The 20733-nt window shown below is 42.2% G+C and overlaps 1 protein-coding gene across 1 annotated transcript; it reads left to right on the top strand.

Annotated features, from left to right (window-relative positions):
* The first annotated feature begins 367 nt into the window (after positions 1–367).
* LOC308169006 (sentrin-specific protease 2-like) lies at positions 368–19157 on the top strand. Its single transcript, XM_080543644.1, has 17 exons — positions 368–598; positions 999–1060; positions 1260–1375; positions 1723–1795; positions 3274–3364; positions 3656–3815; positions 3982–4088; positions 11353–11438; positions 11550–11607; positions 11736–11805; positions 12231–12374; positions 12467–12598; positions 12768–12992; positions 14623–14702; positions 14873–14957; positions 16909–17004; positions 17997–19157. The coding sequence occupies exons 1-17, from the start codon at positions 414–416 to the stop codon at positions 18057–18059; spliced, it is 1833 nt and encodes a 610-aa protein (XP_080399770.1). The 5' UTR covers positions 368–413; the 3' UTR covers positions 18060–19157.
* Positions 19158–20733: the final 1576 nt, after the last annotated feature.

The following is a 20733-nucleotide window of genomic DNA, read 5'->3' as shown; positions in this document are numbered from 1 at the left end:
CTGTCCCATTTGCAAATTGCCTGTCTACCATTGTACTTGTACCTGCATTATTGTAAACCTTAAAATCTACAAAGCTTTTATCAAATTGAAGTAAGTCATGTATCACTTTATTTGAATTCAAAGTTGGTCTGTGTATACTTCAGGTCGAACCCGGCGATTTGAGTACATAGGTACAAGACAATCCGCCACAACTCTCTAGTCCGGCGGAGGCGGTAAAGGCATTTGTTTTGGTTTGCACACCGCCGAAAAAAACGAAAGAAGAAGAGGAAGAACTGAAGAAGAAGCGTAAAGAGAGTGAATGGTGGTGTGTGGCGTACATTCATATTTCGCTACAGCGCAGCTTGTATTTGAAAACGCAAATAGACCTGGCCCGTGTCGAGGACTGTGTTTCCATCCTCTGGTATCTATCTGGGATGTACGGATGGATAGTTGACGGAATATCATCGCTCTTCGAGCCTACTAGTATTACTCAGCCGAAACCCACTGACCGGCCTGGAAGCGTTACCCCGGAGATACCCACGCCAGTGGCGGCGACTGCTGAGTCGCAACGCCGACAGGAGGAGAGCAGCTCCAGACCGGTCAAACGGAACTACCAGAGGTCGGTGACTTGGATAGCTTGCTAGCTCGTTATCTAGCAAAACTGGCAGCCAATTTGCCATCAAATTGTTACGTGCTAACAAGACCGGTCAAACGGAACTACCAGAGGTCGGTGACTTGGATAGCTTGCTAGCTCGTTATCTAGCAAAACTGGCAGCCAATTTGCCATCAAATTGTTACGTGCTAACAAGACGCTTTCAGTCTCTGTAGCTAGCTAGCTAACACCTGCCATACAGTCACTACTAGCCTACTAGCAACAGTTGGTGTTATTTAACACTTTCCGTTGACCGTTAGACATACGTTATGCACAACGTCTGTATTTCAATGTCCAGTTTGTCGAATGTCAGCCAGCACGTTTGATATATTGTTGTTTTGAGGATAACTTGTAATTTCTCTTTTAGCGTTCATGCTTCAGAAAATGTTGGCCAAAGCGAGCCACTGGAGATTAAGAGACGGAGAAAAGGTAATTTATGCTCATTCACTTCTCACGATTGGTTATTATCGAGAGAAGACACTTGACGTCCAGTATCCTCATGAGACCCATCATGTTCCATCGTATCTGCTGAGTGTATGTACATTACGTGTATGCTGTCTTATGTGATCTTTTCCTGGCTGTATTCCTGGATGTTGGTATTGATGAAACCCTTTTCTCTCTGTGCTAGATGTAGTTATCAGCTTTGTGAAGAAAACAGTGGCAGGGGTAGCTGGACTGCTTGGACTGAGGAAGCCACTGTCCCCCATAATCAGTGACAAGCATAGACCGTATACATGGACCCAGGTGTGTGAACCACATACTGTACACTTTGTGGACTATCCACTCTGACAATCACAATGCATCTATTCACTCTTATTCCAGTAACAGTGTCTCTAATGAATAGGTCTAAGTTGTACGTTTCTTTCTCTTTTACTTAGATTGCACTCATGTGAGAGCGTCAGGAGGCATTGATATTGCTCTCAGCTTTCCCATGTTCTCAGATCAAGAACAGATGGACAGTAGACAAGGAGAATGCTTTAGACTGCTGACATGTTTGTAGTTAGTGGATGCTTCGCTTCCTCCCTAACTCTCACCCTATCATTGGTCTATTGGTCTATCATTGTGATATCATTGGTCTCTCCTCTCTTTAGACGAGCCCTGTTAGCCTGATGGGAATAGATGAGCTCCAGACCTCATGGATGAGCAGCTCTGATTGGAGGATGGGTAAGTAAAGACCTTTTCACACATGCAAGCCTTCCCAGTAGAGTCCATGCAATTTCCAGGGTCGGCGTATGTCTGAACGCAACTGACCAGGGAAATTCGCCCGGGCAATTACCCTGGTAGAGACCATGTATAATTCCATGGAAATCACCGTGTCGCTGTATGTCTGAACGGAAGCCTGAAGATTGCCTGGTCAGTCTCCTTTCACAGCTGTCCTCCATCGCGCAGAAGGGCAGAGTGCATGAACTGCCCCAGACTCGGAATATCGCTACTACTAAATATAATTCCACAGCTGCACACTACTTCATTTCCAATCATAATGGAGGTATGATATATGGCAGTCTTACACGCCTGTCTTGTTGGAATCATGTCTACTACGTTCCAGTTCTGTATCCAGTTGAATGCGTGATTCAAGTAGCTTGTGTAAACCCGGGGCAGCCAATATAATTCCACAACTGGATAGTACGTTGTTTCCAATCATAGTTAGCTAGATTACTTACTTAGCTAACTTACTTACTTATCAAATGTACATTTTGTGATATAGACGCATTACCCAGCAGTGCACACACACCGTCTCCTTTCACAGCTGTCCTGAATCGCGCAGTCAGAGTGGGGACAGCCCGGGGAGAGCTAGCATAGCAATATGTCTACACATCACATCAGTCAAAGTAGTGATCAATATAATTCTACATTGATTGATCATTGTATGACAGCAAACCTCATCCAATGCAGAAAATATAACAGGCTTCAGAAGTTTGTGACCATCCACCACGATGAAACCTCTGTCTTCCCCCGGCGAGTGACCGTCCCTCCGGCAGCCTGCTCACACACCGCGGCTCCGCGGTTCTTTGGTGGAAAGGCATTTTTAACGAATTCCCAGCGAAGTCAAAACACGAAATTCTGCACTCACTACCTTTTCCAGTTGAACATAAACTAAACTGTTTCAATGCTGCTATTATTTGCGAAGTTACAAGATCCTTGCATCCCACCATATGTTTCAAAGGATGCAAAGTTCTAATGTACTGGAGACGTGACAGGCGCGTGAGACTATACCATATATATCTGCCTATATCATACCTCCGTTTTATATGTATTTATCATCATATTTTTCTATATAAAACTGAGGTATGATATATGGTAGATATATATATGGTATATGGCAGTCTCTGCGTGATTCAAGACCCGGGTTGTAGCCATATGTGTGAAAGGGAGCAACCAGGCAATTGCCGGGTAATTCGGTCATGTGTGAACAGTGAAAATGCCCGGCTGACACAGGTTGGGATTCCATGCAATTTACTGGGAACTATGTGTGAAAGGGGCTTAAGAAGGGGTTGTATTGAGATGGGGGTCAGGGGGTACATGAAAAATGTCTGCCTTCAACTGGTTGCAATCGGTTTCTCTCCTATATTGTGTTACAGTATGTGATAGGCGAATCTACCTATTTTTCTACCGCTTTCTCTTATCTCTCTCTTTCTCTACAGAGAAACAGACAGCTGGTGGAATGAGTGAAAGAGAGATGGGTGGCCTAAACCATCTGCAGAGCTCCTCTAATCCTTTGTCGAGGAAACACACGTATGTTGCCTCCATCCACTGATAGGGCTTTCACACCGGCAGTTCCGAACGCCGGTTCGCGTTCGCGTTCGGAAACCTCTGAACGTTAGCGCTGTCTGGCGAACGCTCGTTCGCCATACAGCGCCAACGTTCAGAGGTTTCCGAACGCGAACCGGCGTTCGGAACTGCCGGTGTGAAAGCCCTATCAGTCCCTTCAAGTTTGCCAAATCAAGGGCCAGAGGGCCAGGGAAATTTTTTGGGACCGTTCTTCAAATGTTCCTCATGTAACTGTTATCTCCTCTCTGTTTTCAGTGGGTTGTTGCTGTGTGGAGCGAAGGAGAGAACTCAGAGACGCTCCCTCCAGCTGCTGCCCTCCTGGCCCCCTCTTGGCATTGGGGTGGGAACGGGGCCCCCCAACCCAGATCTACCCGGCCCTGTCCGCAGCTATAGGCCCTGCCTTGCTGTAGAGGAGGTTAGTTAGATGGTTATCTTGCCAGTTTGACTAGTATTGTTTGCTACTTTAAAAAGCCATATCACCTCGACCAAGATAAAGTGAACTGGCTAACTCCTACATCCAGTTTCATGATGTTTCAGTAATCAGTTGTTTATATGATCTTGGTTGTTTGCCTTGTCTCCAGGCACGAAAGGAGAGCGATCGGGAGCACTACAGACGACTGGTTGAGATGGTCTCTGAGAAATACAGCAAGAACCAACCTCTTCCCTTCACCCGAACTAAACCACAGGGGTGAGTACAGAGAGAACTAAACCACAGGGGTGAGTACAGAGAGAACTAAACCACAGGGGTGAGTGCAGAGAGAACTAAACCACAGGGGTGAGTACAGAGCTAAACCACAGGGGTGAGTACAGAGAGAACTAAACCACAGGGGTGAGTACAGAGAGAACTAAACCACAGGGGTGAGTACAGAGAGAACTAAACCACAGGGGTGAGTACAGAGAGAACTAAACCACAGGGGTGAGTACAGAGAGAACTAAACCACAGGGGTGAGTACAGAGAGAACTAAACCACAGGGGTGAGTACAGAGAGAACTAAACCACAGGGGTGAGTACAGAGAGAACTAAACCACAGGGGTGAGTACAGAGAGAACTAAACCACAGGGGTGAGTACAGAGAGAACTAAACCACAGGGGTGAGTACAGAGAGAACTAAACCACAGGGGTGAGTACAGAGAGAACTAAACCACAGGGGTGAGTACAGAGAGAACTAAACCACAGGGGTGAGTACAGAGAGAACTAAACCACAGGGGTGAGTACAGAGAGAACTAAACCACAGGGGTGAGTACAGAGAGAACTAAACCACAGGGGTGAGTACAGAGAGAACTAAACCACAGGGGTGAGTACAGAGAGAACTAAACCACAGGGGTGAGTACTAGGGCTGCACGATTAATCGATTTTAAATCGAAATCGCGATTTGAAATTATGCGATTAGCTAATCGCAAAGCCTGCGATTTGCCTGCGATTTTTTTTTTTTTTTTTTTTTTTTTTTTACTTTTTTTTTTTTTTTTGCTATTTAGCTGACGCTTTTAATCCAAAGCGATTTACAATTACGAATTACAGGGACATTCCCCCTGGAGTAACTGAGGGCTAAGTGCCTTACTCAAGGGCACACTAGTAGTGGTGTGGTTTCAGGCGGGATTTGAACTCACACAACCTTCCGATCACAAGTCCAACTCACTAGACCACCACTACCCGTATGGGATACGTCATACAGCGCGTCGGATTCAACGTCAATGAACGTCAACGTCAATGAACGTCAACAATGAACGTCAACAATGAACGTGAACGTCAATGAACGTCAACGTCAATGAACGCACACCAACAACATCGCACGTGAAACGCCCACGTTTCGGTAGCTAGCAATAGCAACATTCATGGTGGATAATGGCTTCAGCAGAAGTAGTTTGATGGTATCATGTGGTAATGCTCTCTGAAAATAGATAGATTCATCCAATCACCTGCCAAGTATTTTTTGAAAGTACCTGCCCTTTTCCAAACAGCTTCCAATTAAGCTTTCCTAGATGGTTGTGTGAAACAAACCACCTGAGTCAGGTTAGTAATGCTCCATCACATGTTTTAATCTGAAGCTTGATTTTAAAGCAACCCAACTTTAAAGCAACCCAATGTAAGTTTAGTTCTTTCACTCGTAGCTCGGGCTGTGGGGGTGCTAGAGGAGGGAGCCTCTAAGTCCCCTGAAGACGTACAAACAAACTGCACGTTGATACGACCTTCCTAGCCGGAGATATGGCCACACTTTACAAAAACGTTTTTTTTTTTTTTGCTATTTAAAAAAATAATAATCGCAAATTAATCGCAATCGCGATATCTGTCCAAATAATCGCAATTCGATTTTTTCCCCAAATCGTGCAGCCCTAGTGAGTACAGAGAACTAAACCACAGGGGTGAGTACAGAGAGAACTAAACCACAGGGGTGAGTACAGAGAGAACTAAACCACAGGGGTGAGTACAGAGAGAACTAAACCACAGGGGTGAGTACAGAGAGAACTAAACCACAGGGGTGAGTACAGAGAACTAAACCACAGGGGTGAGTACAGAGAGAACTAAACCACAGGGGTGAGTACAGAGAGAACTAAACCACAGGGGTGAGTACAGAGAACTAAACCACAGGGGTGAGTACAGAGAGAACTAAACCACAGGGGTGAGTACAGAGAGAACTAAACCACAGGGGTGAGTACAGAGAGAACTAAACCACAGGGGTGAGTACAGAGAGAACTAAACCACAGGGGTGAGTACAGAGAGAACTAAACCACAGGGGTGAGTACAGAGAGAACTAAACCACAGGGGTGAGTACAGAGAGTTTCCCAACCCTAGCCCAGTCCAAGGGATCGGTTTACCCCCACAATATCCCGACCTTAAACGATACGTTTGGATTTTCTTTTAACCAAATCTCTATTTGGGATGTAAATGGTGTGTTGTAGAAGGGTACAGATACTTATTTTGTGATTTTGCTTGGTTTTGAGAAATGGTGATACTCTCCAAAAGTGTATGAAACTCCAAAGCCCCAGTATAGTTTTTTTTATTTGTTATTTATTTAACCTTTATTTAACCAGATAGGTCAGTTGAGAACCAATTCTCATTTGCAATGACGATCTGGCCATAGTAATGCAGGTCTTTAGTTGTTGTATATATAAAAATGGTTTGGTATCTGAACATTTTCCGCTATGTTTTATTCCATTTTGTTTGAGCAGATAACCTATGTACAGACTAGAGAGATGGGGACACGTGTTGAGGAAACGCAGAAGTAGTAAAGTATCACTTGAGTCCCACGATATGGAATATAACCCTGGAAAAAAAGTTTGTCACCACAATCTTTTATGTACATCTGTACCACTAGCTCTGTACCCTTCAACAACAAGCCATTTACATACATCCTTTCAATCAGTGTCTTTGAGCATCCTCTGCTAACCCCAGCTAGTAGAGCAGATAACAGCAATATTTTGGGGGAATCGTTTAAATAGTGATACAACTGTGAAATTTGGTACAAATCATCTTTGGAGGTCACTTATCAAAGATGGCTGTCAAAGTTAGACTAATTTTGCATTTCAGCATATCTTTGCCTATACTTTGGTGATGTCAATAATATAGCACTCCCATAGTATGCTCCTAAATTTCGTTGTATGTAGGGGTGCACGATATGCATTTTTTCCAACCGATACCGATAACCGATGTTTACCCGCTTCTCGTGGCCGATAACCGATATGAGAACAGATATAATTTCACAGTTGATAACCTGTAGTTCATGCACACCTGAAGGTAAGAAAGGCTATGTAGTGAGCAAAGATTGATGATTTAATATTCCATAGTGATCTCACCAAATCTAACTTACATCACTATTGTTAACACAACAAAGAGAACACTTCTGACTCTTCAAATGTTCATTTATTTAAAAAAAGGAAATACATTTCAACATTGTTGAAAATCACATCACACTCGCTAGTCAAGCCAAACTATTGCAATGCATGGATTGGGTGAGTAATCCCCACTGCTACCTAGTCAACTATAACACTACTTTACATTGTTACCTAGTTAACTATAACACTACTTTACATTGTTACCTAGTTAACTAGAACACTACTTTACATTGTTACCTAGTTAACTATAACACTACTTTACATTGTTACCTAGTTAACTAGAACACTACTTTACATTGTTACCTAGTTAACTAGAACACTACTTTACATTGTTACCTAGTTAACTAGAACACTACTTTACATTGTTAGCAGGCTCACAAAACAAGCTGCGTTAGTTGACTAGCGATGTGTCATTCATTTTCAACAACGCTTAGCTCGCGCTTTTATTTTGAAATCACGAAAACAGAAGTCAATGTCGGAATGAGCCTCTCCTTGTTGTTCAGAGAACAGATGCCAAACTACCGACATGTTTGCTGTAATAATATGATTTGGCAGTAGAAAGCCATCAGTCAATAGCTCGTCTCATTCACAGAACAGCATGGGTTGCCTGCACTGTTTGATTGCGTATTTTAGAGCAGACTACAGAGATGGTGAATATTAGCACTAGCTAACATTGGCTATCTATTTACCTTAGCTTACCATTAATTGACTGCATGGCTGTACGCAGGCGCAGCATCATGAGCGCGACAACCGGAACCGGAAATATTTCCGGCTTCATATTATCGGCTCTATATCGGCAAAAAAATAATAAAACCGATAAATATTTAATAACATTAATTTCCCAATATCGGGCTGATAATTATCGGCGCCGATAATATCGTGCATCCCTAGTTGTATGGTACCTGTACTGTATTAATGACAATAAAGACCATTCATTCATTCATTCATTTTGAACATTTTTAAACCAGTTACCAGTTGTAACCATCTAAAACATTTCAAAAACACGTATAACCGTGCTCACAGGCAAACTAGGTGAAGGTTAGGGTTATTTAGAGGGATAGAGGTATTTGGGGATATTCAGAGGTATTTGGGGGATATACAGTATAGGACTGTATATAACTGTAAAAATTAGGGATGCACGATATTATCGGCACCGATATTTATCGGCCCGATAATGGGAAATTAATGTTATTAAATATTTATCGGTTTTATAATTTTTTTGCCGATAATATGAAGCCGGAAATATTTCAGCTTCCGGTTTCCGCGCTCATGATGCTGCGCCTGCGTACAACAGTGTATAGACGAGAGCGAAACATGTCTTCCCCGGTGTGGACATTCTTAAGAGTTTCTGAGGCAGATAGTGCGTTTGCAATACATGTTCGACAAAAGTTCGGAGAGGAGGGCAGAGGTCTACGAGTTACAACACAACGAATCTCATAAGTCACCTTAAGATTCACCATTGCAAGCACGCTGTATGGAAGGAATATCTAAGCCGCCGCTATTTTGCAGAGTAGCAGAAGGTAGCCTAGCCGCGAACAAAAAAAGCTGCTGTGCCTATTGAACACGCATTTGAAAACTGCAGGAAGTTTGCTCTGTATGATACAGTCGCCACACACATCCATAGTCTGATCGATACTAGCGTAAGCCAGATAAGTTTGATCACAACCTACCTCATCCTCATGCACTAAAAGTAGCATAGCCCAGCCCTTTTCAGTTGCTTTATTAAGCATACTAGTGTAGCCTATTATGTGCCTTTTGTCATTCTGTTTATCTGCAGACTAAGCAGCCATTTGGCACTAGTTTCTGTAAAAGTTCTATAAAACTTTTGGTTCTATAAAGGTCTTTATTTTTGTATTGACTGATGCACTTTATTTATTTATTTTTTGATATTTTATTTATGCATTTTCAATTTACAGGGATAGAGAAGATGCACTTTATTTTTGACTTTTTTGATCTTATTACTCTTAGGTGAGCCTTTTTTGTTTTCATAAAAGGAGGCCAGATCTTGGCTAAAAAAAAGCATTGTGCACTGTCTATAACAGATTCTGTTTGTTAGAGGAAATAATAAATGAACATTTGAAGAGTCAGAAGTGTTCTCTTTGTTGTGTTAACAATAGTGATGTAAGTTAGATTTGGTGAGATCACTATGGAATATTAAATCATCAATCTTTGCTCACTACATAGCCTTTCTTACCTTCAGGTGTGCATGAACTACAGGTTATCAACTGTGAAATTATATCTGTTCTCATATCGGTTATCGGCCACGAGAAGCGGGTAAACATCGGTATCGGTTGGAAAAAAATGCATATCGTGCATCCCTAGTAAAAATAGTAGCTATATTTGTCGCTAGTCACTTTTTTGATCTGGCGGTTGACCTTGAAGAAGACCTAGTTTTAAATATGGAGTTAGCGACATTCACACTGGTCCGAACTTAAAGGGAAGCAAACTTTAGTCTGTATCGCATAGCTATGCACGTTGGCTCCCAAGACATGATGACAATCGATGAAGTCGCTCAAAAGTTTCATAGGGGACATTTTGTTGTGCATAAATCTGAAAGAGAATTTTCAGCAATAGCCATAGATCAGGCCCATGAGCAAAACAACGCTATTGGACTGACAGAGGATCCTGCCGCTCTCAGACGATGGATGGTTGCTGGGCCAGAAATGAGCTACATTGTTGCCGAGTATGAGGCTGCATCCATTAGAAAGGATGCAACAGCAGTCACCAAGCATCACAAGCAAGGTCTGAGTGCTCAAAAATCTTTCTTTGCGAAGGTGAATGCTCTTCACAAAGTTCTTCAGGCATTGTGGCAATCCTTTCCTAGAGGAATCATCTGACCTAATAGTGTTGGACACAAAGGATATTGCTGACCCAGCCAATGCAACAATGGTAATTGTTCACCACACAAATGGAAAAGAACAGTTCAGGACATTTATGGAAGGACTCAAAAGTCACGATCAATCAGCATTTTACAAAGCAATCAAGAAGAATCCAGTTGCTTTCAAGCCTAAAGCACCTACCATTGTTTCCAAGGAGAAATCAGATTGCTAGTTGTTTTCATGACTATTCATCTCTTGCCAGACAAGGCAGTGTGACTTGGAAGAATTCTCCAAGCATGAAAACCAGTCAGCTCCTGCTTCCTGAGTGATAATGGAATGCTTCACTCATGCCAGAAGTCAGAACTTCTGCAAATACTGGAATCTAGAATCACCCAGCCTAATGTAGAGCCACAGGCTGACACTATCATTATTGATGGGTCAGCCTTCATCAATGCAAACCCTCCTCATGGATCAAAAACATTTAAAGACTATGCTGCAGAATACGTCCTTCCTAAGGTAGAGGCATATTGTTCGAAGTACAAGCGAGTAGACATATTCTTCGACGTTTACAAAAAGTCCAGCCTGAAGCCAGACACCAGAGCACAACATGGGAAGGCCATTAGAAGAAGGGTAACAGAATCTAGTAAGGCTCCATCAAACTGGAAAAACTTACGGGATGATGACAACAAGACAGAAATCTTTAGCTTTCTGGTAAGCAAAATATGTCAAGTAGTAGCAGAAAGCACTATTGTGGTGACATGGAGAAGAGATAGTCAGCAACAAGAGTGAATATGCAACAGCGAAACATGCAACAGCAAACGGGAGTACCACAGTGACGATCAAAGCAAACGACACTGATGTTGTTATTATAGCAATATCATCCTTCCAATCCTTCAAAGCAATAGGTTTGGAGAAGCTGTGGATTGCCAGAAAAATCCAGTGGTCTACCTTTTTTCCATGCATTTGAAATCTGTGTGGCAAACATGGAATGCGTGTGAAGAAGTGTCAGGGACATTTACCAAGCTCAGTCACTGGCCCAAAACTGTTGATGATGATGGACTTCCAAATGCTGGAGAAATGTGTGGTCATAATCTATGACCTATCAAGTGTAGCCATATCTGTGAATGACGCATGACTGCATTTGTTTGCCCGCAAGCAATCGGCTATCTATCTAAATTGGTGAAATATTTCCTAAAATGCTTGTATCACAAAAGCAATAACTTCCATTATCTGCTCTACTAAGCATCTTCGCCAACTGTTCATTTTCTGCCTATTCATTTGTCATTTTTCCTCGTCTTTCCCAGTCGTACACTTCCACAAGACACACACAAAGCAGCCATCTTGGGAAGGACCTGTGAGACTATGATCAGAGAGGCAGGACCCCTAAGAGGTAAACAGCTGACAGCTTTCTGTTGCTATTCCCCGCACTCTGTTTCTTGTCTGTGTACTCATATCAGTGGTGTGCTGTTGTACCAAGCTAACCCTCTGCTCTCCTATGCAGCTAACTCCAATTTGTTTAAGTGGAGAGATGTGTCCTCAACCAAACAGGTCAAAGACAGGTCAGTGTGTGTGTGTGTGTGTGTGTCAGTTTGTGTGTGTGTGTGTGTGTGTGTGTGTGTGTCAGTTTGTGTGTGTCAGTTTGCGTGCGTGTGTGTGTGGTAAGCTGACACTGTCTATATTTTCCCAGGAGAGGGGAGGTGGTTCTTAGTAAGCCACTTAGTGGAGCTGTGGACACACAACCTACCAGTGATGCAACAGTAAGACACACACACACACACGTAGACCAAAGGCATAGTTTACAAACCCCCAAAAGTATGTTTATGGTCTATCATATACCATAGATGTTGACCATTGCTCAGTAATGATACCATCTGTAAAGTGGCTTGAGTGTTAGCATAGCTTGGGCTAGCAGTTTTACATTCTTAGTACTACGTTCTCAATAGCCCAACAGCATTGTCTGCACTAACCTACTCATATTTCTGTGAAATAGAATATTGCAGCGATGTTATGTGCTCTTTAGCTCTGTATAACATTTCCATATTCGTCCATCATCATTATTTTTGCTAATGTTGCTGAGATGCCAATTCACTCAAAATGTCTCCATAAAATAATGTTAAACTGATGGAAAAGGTACAGATCATAATGATGTTATGAAGCCTCAAAGACGCCTCTCTTGTTCCAGAAGCAAGCAGAGGAGATGGACCTCTCTGCGGAGGTTGCTGCCCGGCTCAATTTGGTAGACAAAGAGTCAACCATCCCAACCCAGACCAACGCATACACCACACACACACGCCACAGTGATGAGGACTTCCCCCGACTAAGCAAAGTGGGCACAAATAGAACCATATTTATTCATTGTGAATGTATTATTCTATTCTATTATAAATATGTATGCTTATTTGTGTGGGGTGTGTGTAGGAGATGGTGGTAGAGGTGAGCCGTGCTTTGGGTCAAAGGGACCCTAACCTGGTCCTTAGTTCTGCCTTTAAACTACGCATTACACAGAGAGACCTGGCTACACTACAGGAGGGCAGCTGGCTCAACGATGAGGTGCGTGCATGTGTTTGTGAGAGAGATAAAGTGTAATGGTGTTTCGGGAAGGAATTGGGGGGCGGGGGTAATGTATAGTTGCTGTCTTGAAAGTAAACAATGTTACATTTCTAACTCTGGGTGTCTGATCTCTTCTTCTCTCCTTGCCTCATTGGCTCCCCTCACTCAGGTGATTAACTTCTACCTGTCCCTAGTGATGACACGTACGCCGGGGCAAGAAGGGGGGCTCAAGGTCTACTCATTCAGCACCTTCTTCTTCCCCAAGCTGCATGGTAGGGGAGGGGGACAGGAAGGGGGCCATGCGGCTGTGAGACGCTGGACAAAGGCTGTTGACCTTTTCCTGTATGACGTCATCCTGGTTCCATTACACCTGGGAGTCCATTGGTCTCTGGCTGTGAGTCACATGGTTTCAGTCTACATCTAGTCTAGGGCCCTATTCGGGGTGGGCAGGGGGGAAGCATCCTACGTTTTTGAAGTAATCGCATGATTGGATTGGTCAAAGCAAGGTTTATTGCATTGCTTTCACCAATAAAGTCAAGGCAGATCAATGGTTTCTTCAAGGAAGGAAGGATGCGTTTTAAGAGCATTTGTACAAACCCTCTAGTACAGGGATGTCAAACTAATTTTTGCTCAGGGGCCACATGGAGGAAAATCTATCAAGTGGGCCGGACCGGTAAAATCATGGCATAATAACGACAACTTCAGATAGTTTTATTTGTTTTACTTTGGTCCAAAATAGTACAAGCACATTCTGAATAATCCTCTTATTTGGAAAAAAAACATTTGCAATTTCAAGAACACAATGCCTCATTGGTTGGAACTTAGACTTCGTCTCAGTGTATCGACAAAGCCATAAAACTTTAAGTCCCAGCCTATCTGGGATTGAACAAAATACAAAATAAATAATAAATGAATAAAACAACTCTTCTAGGTATCAAATACCTAATTTGTCATTTCCACATATTAATCCTGTGCTAACTCAGCAAACCATACAAACTGAGGTAGAAACTATTCAAGAGGGTTGAGTTACTCCCTGCCTCGTAGGCTACACTATTTATTGATGGAAAAATAATGATTAGATATGTGTAATGGTGTTTGTGACACGTTCTAAATTACCGTAATGCTTTGGTCCGCATATCGGGATCTGATTTAATGCTCAGACTTTTCTTTAGATTTTTTTCCATTTCCGCGTTGTTGAAAATCAACAACATCGCTAGTCAACTAACACACCTTGTTTTGTGAGCCTGCTAACAATGTAAAGTAGTGTTCTAGTTAACTAGGTAGCAGTGGGGATTACTCACCCAATCCATTGCGTTGCAGTATTTTGGCTTGACTAGCGAGTCTGTGTTGTGATTCTCAACGACGTCAAAACGTCGTTCCGTGTTTTAAAAGACACAAACATTTTGATTGGTTGCCAACATGAGGACCAAAGCATTTGACAGGGGCATTTATTCTTTGCAAAATCATCTCATGGGCCAGATTAAACTCGTTTGTGGGCCTGATCTGGCCCGCGGGCCGGACGTTTGACAGCCCTGCTCTAGTAGATACTGTGCTTTAATGGGTTTTATTGGAAAGGTGTGAGTATCTATACAGCTATGACAGCTTGGCAATATCAGAAACTAGATAAATGTACATATCTGGTATATGTTACGGTACATGTGGGAATGCGGTACATGTGGAAAAACTAGGTTTAGGGTTAGGTGCTAGGGTTAGGGTTAGGATTACGGTTAGGGTTAGACATGCCAGCATGTACCAAGTCGACGTAGCACCTAACCCTAACCCTAGTTTTCCCACATGTACCGTATTCCCACATGTACCGTAACATATAAACAGATCACCAGTTTAAGTAAACATCTAGAACAAATAAGACATGGCCTCACTGTTACTAGAAGCAAATGAAGTTGCCTGAATTGAAGTAAGAACTGTGTGTAGAAAGTTTATTTTCTTCTCAGAATCAACTTTAAAGAAATGTAGGCAGTTAATATGAACTGTTTTTCTCTCTATTTTCTCTCTTCTCTCTCTAGGTGATTGACTTTAAATCCAGAACAGTAAGGGCCTATGACTCTATGGGCCAGAGACATGACGATATCTGCAATTTGTTACTGTGAGTCGTCTCTTTAGAGTGAGCTGTTCAATGCTCTCATTCATCTGGAGGGCCCAAAGATTTTCCCTGACCCTGATATCACTTGACCAATATCAATTCTGGTATGGTCTGCTGCAGCATCCTAAGTATTTTTCTTCTTTTCTCTAATCATTGTGTGTGTGTCTGTGTAGGTTGTACTTGAGAGAGGAGCACAAGGCCAGGAAGGCCAGAGAGCTGGACATCTCTAAGTGGACCATAGGCAGTATGAGGGCAAGTGTAAGTGAAACGAATGAAACTTAACTTCATGGGGGAGTGTTATAGAAAAAATGGTTATGATTTTAAAATGTTTTGTGAGAGATGTGAGTATGTTTGGGCAGTTGTATGATCACTCTCATAACGTGGTGTGTGGATTTTTTTTGTGGTGGTCGACTCTAGTGGATAGTGAGTTGGACTGGTAATCGGAAGGTCATGAGTTAAAATGCCACCTGGAACACCAACACTAGTGTGCCCATGAGTAAGGCACTTAGCCCTCAGTTACTCCAATCTCTAATTGTAAATCGTTTTGGATTAACCCATTAAGGCCTAAAACGATCATTAGAATAACCCCCTAAAAACGTTTTTCTGGAAATTCAACAAAAGTGTCAACGCCTACTAAAAGTTAGTTATTAAAAATTATTTAAGCACTATTTTCAATAAAAATAAAGTGTGGCAGTGCCGTCACAGAGGGCAGGACAGAGGGCAGTCCCCTCACATAATTAATGTCAGCTGCCTGGTGGTCCTGGAGGTGTAGATACCTGAACATCCAGATATAGATTCATGTAAGTTACCTTGGATGAAAGCAATATAACATACACCATTGGAAGAAATATAAATAGTTCTCATTAGCCTACTATAATAATAATAATAATAAATGTTATTTATATTGCACTTTTCAGGGTACTCAAAGACACCTAAAGTAATAGGAGACATAAACATAGTCATTTCTTATTATACTATCATTACAATCAATTATTATTATTATTATTATTATTATTATTATTATTATTGTTATTGTTATTACCTCCAGAGACAAATCTGTCCCGGGACAGTGCTTTGGGAAATTGGTCTTGAAGAGATCTTTCTTCTGTTACCAGTAGTCTCTCCGAACTGACAGTATAAGAAGCCCCATACTGATGCACAGCCCAATAAAAGTCTTCATCTCCGTCAGACTAACGTCAGCCCACTTTGCTCTGAATGGAGTGGTTCTGGTCTGGGCACTATAAAGGTTTGTCTCGGTGACGAGACGCGCCAGAGTCTGTAAAATTATTTTCAAATACCTGCATCGGTGTTACGTCTGCAGGTATATTGATTTTCACCCCTGGGGTGCGGTTGAAAGTTGAAACGCCTCCTAGAATTACGGTGCTAGTTGTCCGTCTTCCATTCCGTTTCAAAGCCTTCTAAATCATCCAAATCAGTTATAATATTGTAATAATAATAATAATAATAATAGTAGGCCTAATAACTTTTATTTGTATAGCGCTTTTCCTGCAAACGTTGCAGCTCATCATCAATATCACCCAGTGGTGTAGTCTAGTTGTTTCTAGTGGTATACTACTGTGATTTTTCCCTCCCAGCCGCATATCGTTCATTTCGGAACACCATAAAAAAGTATCTGCGCTCCCTGTCTAACGTTATATATATCTAAATTACATGTTATAAGGCTGATCTGTGCATGATAGTGCTGCATTTTGACATATTTCATGTCGCATCTCCCCCCTTTGATGGTATATGACGCTATAGTCAGTCCCAATGGTCCAAAATTCAAGTGCTTCGTAACACAGACGGGTGAAATATGAATGAAAGTGAAAGTTCTGTCACAAAACGCTGTTACGTATCCTCACACATCTTTAAGTGGGTATATGGAAATCCTTGGCCTTTCCTAGTGGGTATACGGCGTAGTCCTGCATATCACGTAGACTACACCACTGATATCACCCCCTTCAGAACTAACTTCAGAAACTTCTCTGCTGTTGCCAAGATATCATAAAATAAATAAATAGTAGAGATAGATACTCCCACATGTATATGTTGATGGATCAGTAGAATGTTGAAAAAATACAAATACTACAGAATGACGTATCCGCTTTCCCGGCTTGAAAGGTAGAACAGCGCAACAGCGCCCCCGGTTTAAATGGGTTAAAAGCGTCTGCTAAATGGTCAATTCATTTAAATTATTTATTGTTTGTAGGAGATCCCCCAGCAGAAGAATGGCAGTGACTGTGGAGTTTTTGCCTGTAAATACGCTGACTACATCGCTCAAGGACGGCCTCTCACCTTTAGACAGGTATGCACATATCTCTGACTCACATGTGGCAACACGTGTCTCTGCGTGTCTTGCAGACATTTCTGCTTGGATGTCAGCCCACAATCTCAAGCTCAACCGTAACAGGATTGAGCTGATCTTCCTCCCTGGGAAAGCCTGCCCTCTCTGCCCTTCTCAATCACAGTGAGAACTCTACTGTGACCACCTCCCAGACAGCCAAGTATCTTGGGGTGATCCTTGACAACCACTTATCCAGTGCGGCGACCATCAAAGCGACAGCACACTCCTGTAGATTCTACCTCTACAACATCAGAAGGATACGTCCATTCTTCACAAGAGAAGCAGCCGCCTTGCAACGCACTCTTGGCCAGGCTCCCCACCTTCGCCATCAGACCTCTGCAGCTCATCCAGAATGCTACCGTGTTCAATATCCCCAAGTTCTTCCATGTCCATCCTCATTCGCACCCTTCACTGGCTCCCGGTAGCAGCTAACATCAGATTCAAGACCCTGGTAGACCCTTACCAGGCAGCAAGGAACAGCCCCTCCCTACATGCAAGCAATGGTCAGCCCCCAAACCCCTGCCCCATCACTCCACTCTTCCACCTTGGCTGGCCACCTGGCACCACCACCTCTACGTGGATGTAGCAGTCATGCTACCCAGCCACAGATTTTCACTGTCCTGGCACCCCGCTGGTGGAACAAGCTTCCCACTGCTGTCAGGACTGCACAGTCACTACCTGTCCTCTGCTGTAGATTGAAGACCCATCTCTTCAGGCTACATCTTAACTGTCCCTCCTTCATCCCTACTACCGTCCCTGTACAGTAACAAAACAAAACGTATTCCTCTAGCATTGTGACTGCCAATGCCCCCCTCCTCTTTTTCTTATGATGGATAGATGATTCATTGTTGTTAATCGTTTTGGATAAATGCGCTGCTAAATGCCCCCCAAAATATGTAGTCTGACTCAGTGTTATTCTTCATACACTCATGTTAATGTCTTTGTCTCCTCAGTGTCACATGCCTCTCTTCAGGAAGCTGATGATCTGGGAGATCCTCAACCAGAGGCTGCTCTAGAACTACACACCACTACAAACGACTACAGAAACGACAGCTAGATGACCAACAACAACAGAAGGACTACTTCTCAACAACTACAACCGGCTCGACAACTACATTTAAGCAAGAATAAGCACAACAGCAATAAACAACAACCTACAGGACCAAATCAGGGGACCACAGAATGCTCTCCCTCTCTCTGACCCAGTGAACACCCCAACAGTATAAAAAAAAGAAAAGAAAAAAAAAAGGAGAGCAATGGAAGAGAGGGTTAGTCTGTCACATGTATACCATTAACAACTAAACGTAAGTCTTAATGCTGGCTGTCAGGCTTTTCCCCCTAGAATGTCTTTAGAATGTCTTTACATAGGAGTTATCCTCAGCCTCTGAATATATCCCTAGCGCAGTTATGATCAACGGGTGCGTGTGCGCCATGGTCAAGCATCAGTAATGACAGAATATGTCTCATTTTGCCTTTATTATTTTGACTCTTGATTGTGTCTGTTGTTCTGCCCAGATACAGCCTGTGCCTTGACTAGGGGTGCATCAGAAATGCAGGACACTACATGCGGAATAACACATTTTGAGAAGCTTTCGGACTGAGATCATTATAGAGAATGGAGGTGAGGTTGACATTATATCTGCTACAGGGCTTTGAGGAAAGTCACCCCACCTCTGTCATAAAATAACCCAGCATCACTGTTGTAGATGCAAAATGGATTGAAACAAGAGACTCACATGCTTTGATTGTGTTATTGTTATTTATGTCAATAGGATCGTGTGTGTGTGGGGGGGGGGGTTCTTCTTGTTGGCTTGACTGGGAAGTGTGTGTGCAGACAGATCTCAATATCTGTATCACCAACAGATTAGAGAGATTGTAGAAAAATACCTTATTTATTTTAATGTTACTGCTGTTTCATTATGATGTGTCCGAGTCCCTTCATAATATCAGTATACAGTGTACACATTTTGTCATTGCCTTTATCAAATCTTATTGTTTTGAATGCATAGATTTAATGGATGCATAATTGTCTCAGAACATTGTTTGATTGAACCAGTATGCATACACTGCTAATGCACACTGTTATCTATGCTAAGAGCCATGCTGGAAACCTTGGTGATATTTTTGTATGTAATAAATGATTAATGACAACATATTCTTTGAAACTCTGTATGTCCGCCGTTAGTTTGACACCTGCTGTAAATATGGGCCATTACTGAAATCGGTTAAGTGTCCCTTTACGCTTTTCTTTGTTTGTACTCCAAACTTGTGAGTGGCAGTATAAGGATTTTGGTATTCAGACATTTTAAGTGGTTTTCAATGGGGTTTCCCAGGGTCTCTTAACTCATGCTGGTGATTGATGGTAAAGTTTAACATGGGCGCTTTTATTTCGAATAACCTATAAACCGGATGAAGGTGGGTGGAGTTTCCAAAATTGAGTTTGGCGTGTCAAGATTCAAACAGGATTCAAAGACAAATAAATACTATGAGTCATGATGATGGGGATCCCCTTCTGACCTTTAGCAACGACAGTTGGTTCCTAGCCCCAGACCTTGTCCTAGGCCTAGTCCATATTTCTTGCCATTTTCCCACCTATCAATTTTTCAGATCTACATAAAGTGGGAATAGGGCCAAGGGGTTGCACAGTGCCAGTGCCTTAAGTAGTGTCCAAGTGAAGTGCTCTTATGACACGTAACTCCTCCTACTGTCCCGGGTCGCTCCAGAATAAAAGTCTGGAAAAAAAAGTTTAAGAATAAAAGTCTGAAGAAAAAAAGTTTAAGAATAAAAGTCCAGGAAAAAAAAGTTTCAGAATAAGTCAGAAAAGAAAAATGTTTCAGAATAAAAGTCCGGAAAAAAGTTTCTGAATAAAAGTCGGGGAAAAAAAGTTTCTGAATAAAAGTCCGGAGAAAATGAGTTTCTGAATAAGTCTGGAAAAAAAAGGTTTCTGAATAAAAGTCTGTTTTTTTTTTTTATGAATAAAAGTCCGAAACAAAACGTTTCAGAATAAAAGTCAGCAAAATGTAGAACAACATTCTCACCCACCTCTGCAGGTACTCATCCATGTTAGGAGCTTGGTGAGTTTTCAAGGTGATTTCAAGACTTCAAAACAGTTGAATTAAAATTAACATAATTTGTTCTCCCTTAACCTGCAGTGTGGATAATACACCCAGCGACGTTCAGCTCGAACTCATTGACCTGCAGTCTGATACACTACTGGCAGAGCACTTTAAGTCAGTATCACTGCTGGACTTTTACTCTTCTCTCAAAGAGGAGAACTTTCCACACATGAGGAGGCATGCTCAGAGAATGCTAGTTCTCTTTGGATCTACCTACACATGTGAACAAACATTCTCAGTGATGAAGTTCAACAAATACAGATACAGATCCTTTCTCACTGATGATCACCTGTCAGCTGTCCTTCGCATCTCCACCTCAGACATTCAACCAGACTTCAGTGCACTTGTTCAAGCCCAAGGCAGACTGGACTTTTCTCACTGAACACAAAAAAGAACTGAAAAATATCAAAAGCACTTGTTGCTTTTTCTACTCAGATGCTTAGCTCTGTGTGTTGTAACTTTATAGTTAGTTAGACAGTTAAAATAGATTGATTAATATGTTACATGATTGATTCACAGTTAAAATAGATTGATTAATATGTTACATGATTGATTCACAGTTAAAAGAGATTGA

This window comes from Nansenia antarctica (genome assembly GCF_963989245.1).
Source record: "Nansenia antarctica genome assembly, chromosome: 1".
NCBI classification, from domain to species: Eukaryota; Metazoa; Chordata; class Actinopteri; order Argentiniformes; family Microstomatidae; genus Nansenia; species Nansenia antarctica.
Note: the sequence above shows the minus strand (reverse complement) of the source record. Positions and strands in the feature narration are given on the sequence as shown.